At 45.3% G+C, this 16,345-nt stretch overlaps 1 protein-coding gene across 2 annotated transcripts in view; it reads left to right on the top strand.

The window, feature by feature from the left end:
* Positions 1-16,345, top strand: part of BCAT1 (branched chain amino acid transaminase 1) — a 97,038-nt gene that overhangs the window by 22,605 nt on the left and 58,088 nt on the right. Inside the window, exon 1 of one of the 2 annotated variants that reach the window (XM_079774972.1) lies at positions 16,157-16,284. The exons of the other annotated variant lie outside the window; for it this stretch is intronic. Coding sequence (XP_079631098.1) covers positions 16,282-16,284 — 3 coding nt within the window. The 5' untranslated portion in view covers positions 16,157-16,281. Of the gene's footprint in view, positions 1-16,156; positions 16,285-16,345 lie in introns of those variants that run through there. 2 annotated transcript variants of the gene reach the window in all.

Genomic DNA, 16,345 nt, shown 5'->3' with positions numbered 1-16,345 from the left:
CCTCAAAGGCCTCTGGGCTCCAAAGGCTCCTAGTCATGCTTGAGGGTGAGTCTTTCAAAGAGATACTCGCCCAGCCCAGCCTGAGGGCCAGTCAGCCTGCGGAGGTGATTCAGGTGTTGCCCATCTTCTTCATGAGTTTCACACCCCCTCCCCGGAAGTGGTTCTGCAGGAGTCACAGGATGAGGGCCTGTGCGGGCAGAATCCAGGGCCTGCAGCTCCCAAAGGGCCTGGTTTAGGCTCCTCTCCAAGGCCAGGGCGGCTTCCATGGCCCTGAGTTTTGCCCACTCATCCTGGGAGGCCTCAGCACGTCCTGGAAGAGAAGGTGGCTGCCCCCTGGTTTTGCAATTTTAAGCGATGCACGCCAACTCACAGAAGAAGCAGCCCCTGCCCTCGAGAGCCACATCATCAGGCGAAATAGAAGCCCAGAGAGAGGTAGGTGCCGGGGGGCCGCAGGTGCAGGCTGCCCAGGCGGGTGACCGCAGGCTCCACCTCGGTGGAATAATTCTGACGAATTGGGAGCTCATGGTTGTTCGGCAATAAGGAGTTAAGGTAGGAAAACCCGGTGTGTTGGTTGGTCCTGGAGGTGGTTCTGAGGTGGTGCCTGGATAAGACGCAGGAGAGTGGCCGGAGGCTGGGAGAAGGGGCGTCCCTGGGTCTGTGCCGTCCAAACACTGTTGAAGCAACAGACAGATCAGGGACTGCCAAGGGCACCCCAAACTCCCTATTTCTAAACCTTACTTACTGTTTACCGCTACCTGCTTCAAAGAGTCATATGATGATGCATTGCAATTCAGACCTGTCATAGGATCTTTTATTTCATCATAAATAATTAATGACCAAATAGGGCATTATCCTGATAGATTGAAGTAGCTGGAATCACTGGGGGATAAAACATGTAAACATAAAATACACATACATATGCTCACAATTTTCTTTTTTGAAAAATATAGTTTTATTGATTTCAGAGAGGAAGGGAGAGGGAGAGAAAGATAGAAACATCAGTGATGTTTGGTTGGCTGCCTCCTGCACTCTCTACACTGGGGATCAAACCCACAACCCGGGCCGAAACCGGTTTGGCTCAGTGGATAGAGCGTCGGCCTGCAGACTGAAAGGTCCCAGGTTCGATTCCGGTCAAGGGCATGTACCTTGGTTGCGGGCACAACCCCGGTGGGGGGTGTGCAGGAGGCAGCTGGTCGATGTTTCTCTCTCATCGATGTTTCTAACTCTCTGTCCCTCTCTCTTCCTCACTGTGATAAATCAATAAAATAAAAAAATAAAAACCACAACCCGGGCATGTGCCCTGACTAGGAATCGGAATCCAACCATATCCTCCTGATTTATAGGTTGATACTCAACCACTGAGCTATGCCCGTCGGGCAAAGCCTTCTTTTTCTCTAGCAGAAGATAGACTGGTAGGGAGAAACATAGTTCTTTACTGTTGAGCCTATTTTTATATAATTGGTGATTGCATTATTATAAATTTACAAGATCTATTTTTTACTTTGTAAAGTGATTATACTCATGCACAAAGTGAATTGACTATTTAAAAACCATTTGTGGCAATACATTTGCATATTAGAAATCCTGTGATATATCTGTTTTGCAAATTAAGACTGTCATATATTGGGCTTGCTTATAGTGGGAGGAAATGGATGCCATCATTAGTGAGAAAGAGCCTCCAAACCAATTTTTAAAAATAGAGATATACATTAACCAGACTCTTGGAGGAAGCGGGTTATAACTCACTTGAGGACTGCACCAAATCCAAATGTTGAGAGAACCCCAGTGGAAGATGGCTTTTTCTGTATGTTGCTCCAGTAATCTGAGGAAAGGCTGCAAAGCTAGTGGACCTCCTAGTACACGGGTAGAAGTGCTGGCCATCTGGGGTGGTCAGATTGCCAAGAGGCTTTTTGGAGCATCTAAGGTCAAACTACCACTTGGAACCCAGCTGGGCAGCAGGGTTGTAAGGACGCCATAGCACAAATTTATAGAGAGGTGAAGTATCTGAATCCTTTCTTCTCACTAAAATCATAAATAACTTAAGTTTAATAGATGCCAAATTTTCTCAAAGCAAAAACCCTTCAGATCTAATACAAATCTGCACTGTAATAATTATAGCTAACATAGATTAAGAGTTCGCTAGGTACTAGCACAGGCTTTATGTGAATTCTCTCAGTTAGTACTCACAAAAACTCTATTATTCATAGCATTTCACAAATGGAGAAATGAAGACACAGAGAGACTGAGTAATTAGACCAAGCTTGCAAAGCTATTGAATCTGGCAATGTCACTCCAGAAGCTAGATGCTTCACTGCTGCATCACAGGGTTTGCCTATCAGCTTGATAACCGTATGTTAGAAAAAAAAGAAACAATTGAGACATATTCCGTTCAGTAGTTTGTAAAATACTCTAACTTACACATTTCCTTTTTACCTTTATAGCGAAGGCAGCTGAGGTTCAGAGTCAGTAATGTAAGGTTTGGAGACATTAGGTGATTTGCCCAAGGTCATATATCTACTAGATAATGGGGGTAGAGCTTGAAACAAATCTTGCAGTGAGACCAGAACTCACAGTTTAATGAGATTTAGGAAAAATTCTAAGGGGCATTTCAATGTCTATCCAGAGGTATGTGGAAGTTAGAGGAGACAGGCAAAATACGTTGTGAATAGATGAAGGCATTTTTAGTAAGATTCAATATATCTCAGACACAGAGCCCGAACAAATGGCCATATTGAAAATCTAGTTTTGATTTGTTTATTTCTTTTTTTAAAAATACATTTTATTGATTTTTTTACAGAGAGGAAGGGAGAGAGAGAGAGAGAGTTAGAAACATCGATGAGAGAGAAACATCGATCAGCTGCCTCTTGCACGCCCCCTACTGGGGATGTGCCCGCAACCAAGGTACGTGCCCTTGACCGGAATCGAACCTGGGACCGCAGGCTGACGCTCTATCCACTGAGCCAAACCGGTTTTGGCTGATTTGTTTATTTCTACATAATGAGTTTATATAGGTATCTGTTTTCTGCTCTCTCTCACATATGTATGTATGTATGTATGTATGTGTATGTGTGTAAAACATATAAACTCACCTACCAATTTTATTTTATTGATTTTTTAGAGAGAGAGGAAAGGGAAGGGAGAGGGAGAGGAACATTGATCAGCTGCCTCCTATACATCCCTTACTGGGTTGAGATCAAGCCCAAAACCCGGGCATGTGCTGGGCATGTGCCTTGACCAGGAATTGAACCGGTAACCTTTTGGTGCATGGGATGATGCTCTACTAACTGTGCCATACCGGCCAGGGCAATCAGTTTTTAATTTAATTAAAAACATGGTTAATTTATACACTCAATCAATTTATTTAAAAAAAACTTTTGAGGTTCACATTTGCCTGACTGTACTAAGCACTGGAAATCCAAAAGAGAATAAACTTATTGCCCAGACAGGAGGGGACTGGCACACCAACCCGCCGGGCAACCCTCAAGTGTCATAGCTGATTCAGCAAATGGCGGGTTAAAGTAGTGTCTCCAACCTGCAGAACTCATACAGGAAAACTTTCCAAAGCGGCACACGGGACACGGGACAGGCAAGCGTTAGGAAGCCAATCAGCTTCCAGGCTGCCAACCTTCATCTACGTCTTTCCCAAATCTTGCCTGCAGCAGGCAGCATCTTGCCAGTAGTCTTTTTCTACCTCCCTCTTCCTAACACCCATCTCTCACACTCTACAAAATAAATGCTTTTCTTTCATCCCCTCTAAATTGCCCAGCACGTGGCAAAACCACCAGGGCTAAAAAAAGGGGTGGGTCAGATCACTGTATCAGTAAGACCTCTTCCATTAAAGTCACCACAAACCCGTTATGGGGCTTCCTGTCTTTGTCTTGTTGCTGTTTCACACTCCCTCGCAGGTGGAGTACGACACTAGAAACGGAAAGTTTTGGTGTGCGTGGGATACTCTCCATTCAGAAGCAGCAGGAGCAAGGGCACATTTTTACAGCCCCAGCCTTCTTCCACGCCCTGGACTGTGGTCTGCAAATCACCAGAGCAGTGATGATGGCAGCCTTATTTCATCCAGGTGACAGGTCTATGGTATGGCTCCAGGGCTATTGCTCCATATCAGTATTTGAGTATTTGAGGTTTCTAAAAGGCGTGCTGGGGATGACAAACATCTGAGGTGAGGTGTGCCCTTGGCACTTGCACCATGAGAAAGCTTGATGGACTGTCTCATCCATCTGCGTCTCTGTTGCACACTTGGAATGATCTCAAAGAGGAGGAGGTGATAAGGGCCCTGTTTACTTCTGATGGAGCAAAAGGGACACAGAGAAGTTGGTATTTTATAGTTTCTTAAACATATATGACACTCACAGGAAAAGCTTTTTTTTTTTAAATTTCTTTGTTAATCCTCACCTGAGGATTTTTTTTCCATTGATTTTTTTTTTTTTTTTTTTTTTTTTAGAGGGAGTGAGAGGGAAGTGGAGAGACAGAGAGAGAAAAAATATCAATGTGAGAGAGACACATCGATTGGTTGCCTCTGGCATGCACCTCAACCGGTGTCAGGGATCGAGCCTGCAACTGAAGTACATGCCCTTGACCGGAATTGAACCCAGGACCCTTCAGTCCGTGGGCCAATGCTCTAAACACTGAGCAACCAGCTAGGGCAGGAAAATCATTTCCATTAACTTTTCCCAGAAGATTACAGCATTCCAAAATATCTAATTTTCCATTGGTGCATACCTTTTAGTTTTTCTTAATAGGAGTATGTTGTGGATTCTACTACAAATAATTTCCTCCAAGTAAATTAACCTGCACTCTTAAAAACAGAACGGCTACTTATGTTCTGGTGTAGAACAAAATGTTCTCCAAAGCAATCCAGGATATAATACCCTGGATGTTAAAAAACAAGTCTCATTTAATTAGGATTAATTTCTCCCTCCCAGAAATTGTGTGATTATATTTCTGTAAAAAACACACACAAAACAACACAAAACAAACCGCCCCCCCCCCCCAAAAAAAAACACCAAAAAAAACCATAAGCTGAATTGTTTCCAAACATGAAATGAAGTTTCTAATCTTTCTATCTAGAACCCTTGGTTGTCTGTTTCTCTGTCCACCGTCACTCCTTTTCAGGGTACCTGGAGATGACCGAGGCACTTGTACGGGTAAGGGTTTCTTCTGTGTACAAAGGGCATGGGGAGTGCAGATGAGGACAAGGGGAAGGTCAGGCAGGGACAGATAAAGCAAGAGAAAGTTCTGACAGACAGGCAGCTCCGGAGCATGAAGAACCCCATAGAATGAGCTCAGGAGGTTGCACTTTGAGACAATGGTTTCAAAGTGGAGTGCGTGCACCTGGGATGTGGAACAGAGACCAGGAGGGTGTCAGACGCATTCATTATATATGTCTATGTTTTCTCCAACATGTAGGAAAAAATTAAATGGTACTTACAGTTTAACTCACAATGGCTGACATGGCACCCTCTGCGCAGTCTGTCAGGTTATCGCACGGTCAGACTCTGAGCTGTGTACGGGGGCGGGGGGGTGGGGGGGAGCTGTGTCCCTGCTCTGAGAGGTCCCTGTGCAGCCTGTGTGGTCACCCTCTCTTAGCAAGTTGTGATTGTGATTATGGGAGCCTGGTTAAGGAGATTTACAGATTACGTCAGCCTGTGTTCATTGATAATCCTTACAGAAGGGACAACTGGCTTTAAAAGATTGCTGCAAACAAAACAAACAAAAAGTAACAGCAGAAAACCAGAATAAAATATTAGTCATATAAAAACCAGAAAAAAATAAACAAAAATAAGACAGCTAATATTTTTCCATTTCTTTTTTTTTAAAATATATTTTATTGATTTTTTACAGAGAGGAAGGGAGAGAGATAGTTAGAAACATCGATGAGAGAGAAACATCAATCAGCTGCCTCCTGCACACCCCCTACTGGGGATGTGCCCGCAACCAAGGTATGTGCCCTTGACCGGAATCGAACCCGGGACCCTTCAGTCCGCAGGCCGAAGCTCTATCCACTGAGCCAAACCGGTTTTGGCATTTTTCCATTTCTTAGTATAAGTTCTTCATGACCCATGTTCTGAGATAAAAATAGCAATGATGTAGTCAGAACTGACAAACAGTGGGCCACAAGATATTGGTATCATCAATAAGACTGTTTAAAAGGTATATTTATTATCATTTATAATTCCTTGGTCCTGTGCCTTTAGCCAAGGATGGTACCAGAAAACAATCAGAATTAGGAAGATATTTAAAAATGCTAATCATTTCATGATTCTCTCATCTTTTTTATTCTTATTTTTGTGTATGACATGTATTCAGTTATTAAAGAACAGAATAAACATGTTAGGCTTGCATGCTGTTCTGGTTCACATTGCTATAAAATTGATCTGCTGGATTGTCTGGGCTCAGCTGAGTAGTTTTAGTCTGGGGTCTACCATGTGGTTTCAGTCATCTGAAGGCTTAAGTGTACTGAATGTTCAAGACAGACATTTCACATGGTTGGCAGTTGATGCTGGATGTTGGCTGGGAGCTTATCTGGGACTGGTGACGAGTGAGCCTGCACATGGCTCTCCATGGGGCTTGGGCTTCTTACAGCCTGGTGGCTGGGTTCCAAATGGGGAAGTCTCAAGAGCCTTCAAGAGGAAGAAAGCAAAAAAGCTCCCTGGCTAGTTAAAGTGTACGTCTAGACTGGTACAGCACCACTTCTACACTTCTGCTATATTCTATCCGTCAGAGAGTCACAGGGCCTGCCTAGATTCAGAAGGGTGGGGGAAATAAACCACCCCATGATGGGGTTGAGCAGAAGAGCATAGGCAATGAAAGATAAAAGGTTGGAGCTATCTTTGGAAAACGCATTCTGATCTTTGGAAAATAGAATATGCCACACACGCTCCAATTATTATTGATAGGGGTGTAGAAACATAACATTTGGAGTCATTGGAACTGTAGGCAAGGTGACCAACCTTGTGGTCAAACTGACTTGACCTACAGCTGTTTGATCTTGGGAAACGTAGCCGACCTCTCTGGAAATCTATAAAATAGAACCTGTGGTGTGTGGTGGTGGTGATGGAGGGGGGCTCTTTGGAGTATTAGATAAGAAATGTGTACCAAAGTGCCCAGAATATCATAACTGGCTGAGCCACTGGCAGGTATTATTCTGGCTTTGAGTTGGGAAGTGACTGGCTTAGAAAAAAGGTTTGAAAAGTGAACACTTAGATAACAGCATGGGGGATATATCAGTTAGGGCCGTGGTCAGCAAACTGCAGCTCGTGAGCCACATGCGGCTCTTTGGCCCCTTGAGTGTGGCTCTTCCACAAAATACCACGGAAGTGGCGTTAGAAGAAGTTAAAGTTTAAAAAATTTGGCTCTCAAAAGAAATTTCAATCGTTGTACTGTTGATAGTTGGCTCTGTTGGCTAATGAGTTTGCCGACCACTGAGCTAGGGGAAGAGGTGGAAGATGAGGAAGGGAGCTGGGGGACCACCTGGCAGAGAGGAGCAGCTGTGAAGGAGAGAAGTGGGTAGAGAAGAGAAACATGCAGGCAGAAATCTAGTGTGACTTGGTGACTTACTGAATGGAGTGGAAAGGGAAAAGGGAAAATCTAGAGTCATGTTTTTGTGATCAATCTTTTGTAGACTATGAATAAATTTTATTAAGAACCTATTCCCAGGTAATCATAAAATCTTAATGAAAAGTTGTGTGAAAGTCACATATTTTGTAAATAAATTAATTTTATTGGTAAAAGGTATTGTTCAAAGTAGAAAACAAGAAAGATATCATGAGCATTACATTTAAACTCAGTTAACTGTTGTGGATCGAATTGTATCCCCCACAAAGAGATAATTTGAAGGCCTAAACCCCAATACCTGTGAATGTGATCTTATTTGGAAATAGGGTCTTTACAGATGTAATCAAGTTAAAATGAGGTCAAATTGGCCCTGGCCAGTGTGGCTTAGTTGGATGGGCATCATCCTGGTTGGGCGTCATGCAGTGGACTGAAAAGTTGCCAGTTCGATTCCTGGTCTGTGTACATGCCCGATCCTCAGTAGGGGGCATGCAGGAGGTAGCAGATCCATGTTATGCTCTCATATTGAAGTTTCTCTCTCTCTCCCGCTCCCTTCTTCTCTCTAAAAAATGTGTAGTTGAAGAGAGAGAGAATAGCAAAAGCTAAAACGGAGAGTCAGGGGTTAGGAGCCAGAACTTGGGGAGGGTAAGGAAGCTTGTGAAAATATTTTGTCAGGGTGATGTAAAGCCTTGAAGATTTTTCAGCCAAGAAAGAGGTATATTCAGTTTCCATTTTGACATGACTTATCTGGTCTCCATGCTAAGAGTGGCTTAAAAAGAAGCAAGGCTGGAGGGCAGAGAGGCTATGTGAAGAGATTTGGTACCAGCATTGTGGTAATATGGCTAGAGAAATGGATGCTCCTTATGTTTCTCACTAGGGCGACTGCATAGAGTAGTGGTCAGCACCTAAAAACCACAGGGCTAAACCCACTATGTCCCATTTATATATACACAGCCATGCCCATGCTTTTACGTATTGTTGATGGCTGCTTTTGTGATATAGAAACAGAATTGAATAGTTGCAGCAGAGACCACACATGGTCCTCAACACCTAAAATAATTAGTATTTGGCTCTTTATGAAAATGTGAGCCAACTGCGGTAGATAATCATTACCTACATTTACTGAGGGAGCAAGACTCACCAGACGAGGTGCTAAGTAATTGACATACATTATGATAATCCCTCCCAACTGGCAAACACGGAGTGTTCTTGTTGTCCCATTTTATAGGTGAGAAAACTGAGACATGGGTAAGACATTCTCATCCACACCCAAAGCTTCACCTTCTCCCTACATCCTAGTGACTCATCAAATCCAGACCTCTCATTTGAACTAACAGCCAGTCTCAGAGGCACCTCAAAACTCAGTGTGGCCCCAGTCAGACTCTTGCTCATCCCTTCATTATTTTATAGTGTTCCATTTTTTTCTCAGTTAATATTGCCAGCCAGTGGAGCAAGCCAGAATCCAAGGAGCTCTCCTTGGCACCTCTCTCTTCCATATTCCTTCTCACATCCATTTTTCTAAAGATTACTGAAATCTGACCGCTTCTCTGCATCTGTGTCACCTACCACCTATCAAGTCCATCCACTAGGATCATCTCATGTGGGTTTTGTAATTGCTTCCTCATAAACCCATTTCTTTCCACTCAGGCCCAACCTCCAAATGGTAATCAGAGTGCACTTCAATCCTCCCACCTCCAGTCCCTACCTAACCCTAACTTTTCAATGGTTTTCCATTTTTAATTTATTTTTCAATTATAGTTCACATACAATATTAGTTTCAGGTGTACAATATAATGATTAGACATTTATATACCTTACAAAGTGATAGTGATCACCCTAATAAGTCTTGCATCCACCTGACACCATATATTATTATTACATTACTAGAGGCCCATTGCACAAATTTGTGCAAGGGTGGGGTCTGGCCGGCCTGGCCACAATAGGGGCAGATCAGGGCGGGGCCTGTCAGGAGGAGGAGATGGCAGGAGGTTGCCTGGCTGGCCCACCCTGTTTGGGGCCTGATCAGGGCCAGGCCAGCTGTGGGGAGGGGCCACGGGTGATTGGCCAGTGGGCCCTGCCCCCAATTGGGGTGGGGGGCTATTGGGGGCAGAGCTGGCTGGGGGGAGGAGCTGCAGTAGGTTGGCTGGCTGGCCCCGCCTCCTACTGGAGTGAGGGGCAATCAGAGGTGGGGCCAGCTGGAGGTAGGGGCTGTGGGCCAATCAGGGGAGGGGCCAGCCAGGGGGGAAGGGCCTCGGGAGGGAGGGCTGCAGGAGGTTGGCCAGCTGGCCCCACCCCGATTGGGCCAGTTTGCTGGCCGCAGTGGGCGTCATAGTGACCGGTCATTCTGGTCATTCTGGCATTCCAGTCTCTGGCTTTTTATATATATATATATAGGTTATTAATCATATTCCCTGTGTTACTATTTTCACCTGCTCCCCTCTGGCAACCAATTTGTTCTCTGTATCTATGAGTTTGTTTTTCAATGTTTTGTTTGTTCGTTTGTTTTTAAGATTCCATGGGCCCATTCATTGTATATATACATTGTTTAATTTTGGGGGGATAATTTTACAGATAACTGATAAAAACACAATAATTCTTGTTTTTTGATATACAAAAAAATTCTGAAGTTCAATTAACTTCTCTCCACTACTGTGGAATAAGGCAGTTTTAATCCATTAGCAAAGGGGGGTGGGGTAAGGGTGGAAAAATTGAGCAAAACAGAAAAAAAAGAGAGAAAAAAATCTCATGGACAGGGACAACAGTATGGTGATTGCTGGAGGTGAGGAGGGTATAGAGGGAAAAACAAAAAAGAAGAAAAAAGGAAAAAGTTTATTTAATTATTCCTGACCAAGAAATGTGTCTGTTCTTTGAATCAGTTTTAACATCTGCCTGGTAATAACTTCACTAAATGAGTTTTAAAAACAACTCTATAATATGAGTTTATTTTTAATAAAATGAATTTATTAGGGTGACATTAATAAAACCATACAGGTTTCAAGTGTACAACTCAGTAAAACATCATCTGCATGCTGCATCATGTGCTCACCACCCAAAGTCAAGTCTTACATGACAGTCATGCTTTTACCTTTCGTTGGAAAACCTTTTCCTTTAATTCTATGGATAAGGTAGTAGAAGACTGGCCCCTTGTCTACCCTCCTATTCTCACCCTAGACTGAGCACCCTCTGCTTATCTCTATCCCAGCCTTGGCTCTCTTTTGGGCCTTTGCAATCACCATGTTTCTTCTCTCTCAGAGACGTCCTTTCGGCCTGGAACTCATTTTCATTCTGAACGTTCTTCACCCCTTCTTAATCTATCTATCTACCTATCTATCTATATAAAAGGCTAATATGCTAAGTGTCTGACTGGTCACTATGGCATGCACTGACCACCAGGGGGCAGATGCTCAACGCAGGAGTGCCGAGATGCACACTGGCCATTTACAGAGAAACAGTGCCGCGGACCTGGCGCCCACAAAACAACACTTGGCTTCCCCCAAGTGGGACACAGGCCCTGCTACCACCCTGGAGTGACAGCCCACCAAATCGCAGCCAATGCTGCCGAGACCCCATTGTGCAAAATGCGGCCCACAGCCCAACCCAGCCTGGAAACGGTGGCTGTGGGTGCTGGGTAATGACATCATGTAGCAACACCCAGCTTCCTCTCCCTAGCGACTAACCTCCTTGCAGTTTCTTCATCCCAGGAACATGACTTGCTTTATAGCCAGGTGCAAACATTTTATACTTTAACCAAATGTCTGTGAAACATTTTCCCGTGCCTCATCTCATTTGATCCTCACAGAAGTCCTGGAATAGGTAGATAGGAGACTCAGTGGAATCCTATTTTATTTTCATTAGCCAGAAAACTGAGATTTAGAAAGCTTAGAAACTTGACCCAACTGAAAAGAAATTAAGAAATGGTGGACCTTGAAAATGACTTCAGGTTTTCTCACTGTGCAGAATATAGTCAAACACTGCAGCAGTTAAATATTTTACCTTTTGTTTTTCTTGTGTGGTCTACAATAATAATCTGCTTCATGTTGATATTTACTGCTGTGTTGCTGACAATTACCTGAAAGAGAAGTTGGGGTGCTTCACTGGGCTCAAAAAAGTTTAGGTAAATCAGAAAGCAGGTCTAATTAAGCAAGTTTATTCTCTATATATAAAAGGCTAAGCTGACTTGCGCCTGCACGATACATATAAAGCTCTCGCTGGTGCCAATTGCACATGTGTCTTTTGATCTGTCATTGTTGATTGTGAATTTGGTTGACACTTCTATTATAGAGAAAGAGTAAATAGTGATATTAAAATATTTCTACTAATTAATTTTCTTTCAATGTGCAGGAATTCATGCACCAGGCCACTAGTATTATATGATATAATATGATATGATATAATATAATCCTATTTAATAAAAGGGTAATATGCAAATTGACCAAACAGTAGAATGACCATTCGCTATGACGTGCACTGATCACCAGGGGGCAGACACTCAACACAGGAGCTGCCCGCTGGTGGTCAGTGAGCTCCCACAGGGGGAGCACCACTCAGCCAGAAGCTGGGATCACAGCTGGCGAGTGCAGCAGCGGTGGCGGGAGCCTCTCGCACCTCTGCAGCAGTGCTAGGGATGTCTGACATCCCCCAAGGGCTCCCAGACTGCAAGAGGGCACAGGCCGGGCTGAGGGACGCCCCACCCCCACCCCAAGTGCACGAATTTTGTGCACCAGGCCTCTAGTATAGTATAATATAATATAATATAATATAATATAATATAATATAATATAATAATATAAATTTTATCCTCCAGATCTTTGCTTAAGAACCTCTTGATGGAAAGCCTTTCTCTAAATGTGTTACATTCCATTATTAGAGGCTCTGAAAACGTAAGTGGCACTTTACATTTGCAATTTTACCTTTGTGAGATTAGTTACATCAGTAACATTTTTCTACCTGGCTGGAGACAATTCATGATAAATGCAATTCATGACATTGCATCCCCAGTACCTAGGCCAGGGCCTTCACACATGTTACATATATCAAAATATGTTAGATAGATGTTTTTACTGTTAAGTACTTACTGCTCAGGAAAGAGGTAGAATGAAAAAGTATATACTGTATTTAGGAGTCATCAATGTATAGATACAACCATGAAAATGTACAGGAAGCAATGCCATTGGGTTGAGCAAAATGAAGGCTATTAGGAACCTTGTTTAGGTGGAATCATTGGACAAACGTCAAACTATAGTCACTCGAAGGGGGAGGCAGTAGGAGCAGTTAATACAGGTGGCACTTTCAAAGATTTGGGCTCTGAAAGGGAGGAAAGGTAGAGGTGGCACTGTGCTTATTCTTTCATAACACCAGTCTTGTATTATGTACACTTTCTTGACTGAAAAGGGTGGATTTATAGGTAACTTTTAAAATAGCAAGAAATTTGTCCTGCTGGTGTTGCTCAATGGTTGAGCATCAACCTATGAACTGGGAGGTCACTGTTTGATTCTGGTCAGGGCACATGCCCAGGTCTCAGGCTCAATCCCCACTAGAGGGCATGCGGAAGGCAGCCGATCAATGAGTCTCTCTCATCATTGATGTTTTTCTCTCTCTCTCTCTCTCCTTTCATTTCCATTTTGAAATAAATAAAAATATATTAAAAAATAGCAATAAAAATGAAAAAAAAATAAAGTTGTGTAGTGGCTACCTTTAAAACAATCACAGGCTCTGAATTAATGTCTGATGTAGACATTTAAATCAATCTTCTGAATGCAAATAAGTTGTTTATAATTATTCAACCAAGGGTTTCTTTCTTCCTTTTTTTTTGTTTTGTTTTGTTTTGTTAATCCTCACCTGAGGATATTTTTCCATTGATCTTTATTTTTTAGAGAGAGTGGAAGGGAGGAGGAGAGTGGGGGAAGAGAGAAAGAGAGGCAGGGAGAGAGAGAGAGAGAGAGAGAGAGAGAGAGAGAGAGAGAGAGAGAAAGAGAGAAAGAGAGAGAGAGTTGGTTGCCTCCTGCACACAAGCACACTGATGGGGCTGGGGATGAACATGCATCCCAGGTACCTGTCATTGACCTGGAATCTAACCAGGTAGTATGCGGGCCCATGCTCTAGCAATTGAACACACGGGCAGGGCAAGAGTTTCTTATTCTTAAGCTTTGGGCAGGAGTCTCAAACTGGCAGCTCTAGTGTTTACATAGTCTTTTTATTTTAAAACTAGAGGCCCAGTGCACAGATTCATGCACTGGTGGGGTCCCTTGGTCTGGCCTGTGGGGATCGGGCCGAAACCGGTAGTTCGATATCCCCTGAGGGGTCCTGGGGTGCAAGAGGGCACTCTGCAAAGTTGCCATCGCTCGGCAGCTCCTGCATTGAACATCTGCCCTCTGGTGGTCAGTGCGTGTCATAGCTACCAGAGGGTCTGCTGGTTGGCGGGTTGCTTAGGCTTTTATATATAGAGATAGATTTGATTTTAAATTTCTTTAAGAAGGGACTCCAGGTTTCCAGTGACACATTTTGATGACGTGACTTGCCTGGGCTCTATGGTCCTTGGAGCTTGGGACTCCACCCCAGTAAAAGAGGCTTTTCTGTGCCTTGTGTAAATAAGGGGTGGGGAGAGGGGGAGAGGAAGAAGGGAATCTTGTTTTTTGGTAAGATTACAGCTGTATTATCCTTAGGGGTGTATAGTCAATTCTAAAACCAGACAGGGTTTAATTGCTTTTACCCAAAATAAACTGCCCTCCTCCCTTCCCTAGTTCAAGTCAGCCCAAGTCATCACTTCCTATTACTTTAAAAGCCTTTTTGAAGGCTCATAATTTAGGGTGACATTACCCTATCCTCCGTTTCCTATTTGCCGAGGGGACATACCAGAGGAGACAATACGTATTACAATCTTTTTTTTTTTCTCTCTTTCTATTCCAGTAGTAGTTCAAGCATCCCTTTCCCAGCCCTCTTTCTAAATATCGCTCTCCCAGGCCTATATCGGAAAACTGTCAAAACGGTTCCATTGGGAGCCCTTGATAGTCCGTTTTGCCTGAAAATGATGGATGTGTGGATCCAAGTGGCATCGAGGTCTCTGGGTAGACGCAGCTCTCAGGGAATATGAGCCTGGTAGCCCCGCGACACCCCGAATTATGAACCCGACTTAGTTTGCACAAGGAGGTCGGTGGCAGACAAGAGCCCATGCAAACTGCCCGAACCTGGCACAAACTCTCGTGGGGGCGAGGGGAGCGGGTTGGGGTCGGGGATGGGACCGGACTGCCTTTTGTCCGTTTGCCAAAGGAAAATTTGCCCTGTGTAAATAGGTTTCCTCGACGTTGCCTTTGCCATAGCCGAGGGGCGTTCGGGCCGCTCACCCAGGGGTAGTTTAATAAATAAGGCGCTCCCTGCTGGCACGAACTCTTGTGCCCCTGCCAGAGACTCAGTGGCAGGGATTAGGGCTTTGCTTTTCCCGCCTGAAGAGGGACCAGCCGGGTGGAGGCTCCTTTCCCAGGGATGCTGGAGCGGCTGTGTGGCTCCTTGCGTCTTGCCCTTGCGCCAGGCTCCTGGCGGCGGCAGCCCCGGTGGCAGCCGGTGCCAGGCGGTCCGTGCGCCAGAGCTGGGTCGCGCCGCCGGCTTTCACATCCAGCTGCGCCCTGCGCGCCACCGCCACCGCCGCTCCTTGCTGCCCCGCGCTCCTGGAGGCTCCCCATGGCCAGCCTGCCCCAGGTACCTCGATCCTGGGCGTTTGAAGAAGGGGGGGGGGGGGGGGTTTGAGGAAGGGGGACAGATTAGACTCTGGGTCTCGGAAGCGCGCGGGCCTGGCTGGGCTCATTGCTGCCCTTGCCTGCAACATCCTGCTTCACCTTGCGTCGCTGTTCCGCCTCCACCGAGGCATCTCCTCTTCCCACAGCCACAGCCCTGCAGCCGCAGCCCTGCCCGACATCTGGGGTCCCAGCGGGTGAACTGTGCCTCGGAGAGGCCCCCGCCAACCAAGTCTAAAGCCCCACAGTGACCCGCCAGCGCCCACAGCCGCTGGGGGAGGGAGGGTCGCCATGGAAGTCGCTTTGGGGAAGGAGCTTTGGGGAAGGAGGCGGGAGCAGGATTTCTGGGCTGCCTGAACTGACTGACAGCCACATCCCGCGTGCCTTCGCCACCCCAACATATCTTGCCCGCAGCCTTCTGCCTCTTTGAATCCCTTTCTTCCCTTTCTGCCGCAGTTACGTAGCAGATTAGGCTGTATCTAGTTTATTTCATTTGTTTTTTAAAGGTCTGCATCTTTTCTCAGTTGGCCCTTCTTCCCTGGCGTCCCTAAGGATCTTTTAAATGACTCCCAACTCCAGGAGGTTTTGTCCTTGGCGTGTGGGTTTGGGGTGTGTGCGCGCCCGCCTCGGAGGACCCTGCCCGGGAGAGAAGGGCTCACCCTCCCCCCTGTCCCCTTTCCAGGCTGGCTATTGTGCGCCTGTGATTGACAAGACCGCGAGGCTGGCGCGTCCGGGAGATTTTTCTATAAATGGCTTAAAACCCTAGTCTAGACGATTTACTCGGATATAAGGGACACAATTACCTTCTTGTTCCTTGCTGGTGAACCTGGATTTGAAGCTGCCTGCTCTAAGCCAGCGGCGGAGGCCAAAAACAGCCGCGACCTCGGGCAGGGTGGGCGGTGAAGGGCAGCGCTCTCCCTGGGGGCCCTGCCTGGGTGTTCCATCCTCCGCTTCCTGTTTGTTTGGGCACCGCTGCGGAGCCCACCTTGCAATGGTGAGTGCTATGGAATACCCCAGGCCGCAGTTACCCACCGGGCTTTGCTTAATGGGTGTAA

Source organism: Cnephaeus nilssonii (genome assembly GCF_951640355.1).
Source record: "Cnephaeus nilssonii genome assembly, chromosome: 6".
Taxonomy (NCBI): Eukaryota; Metazoa; Chordata; class Mammalia; order Chiroptera; family Vespertilionidae; genus Cnephaeus; species Cnephaeus nilssonii.
The sequence above is the reverse complement of the archived record's forward strand: the minus strand, read 5'-3'. Positions and strand labels throughout refer to the sequence as shown.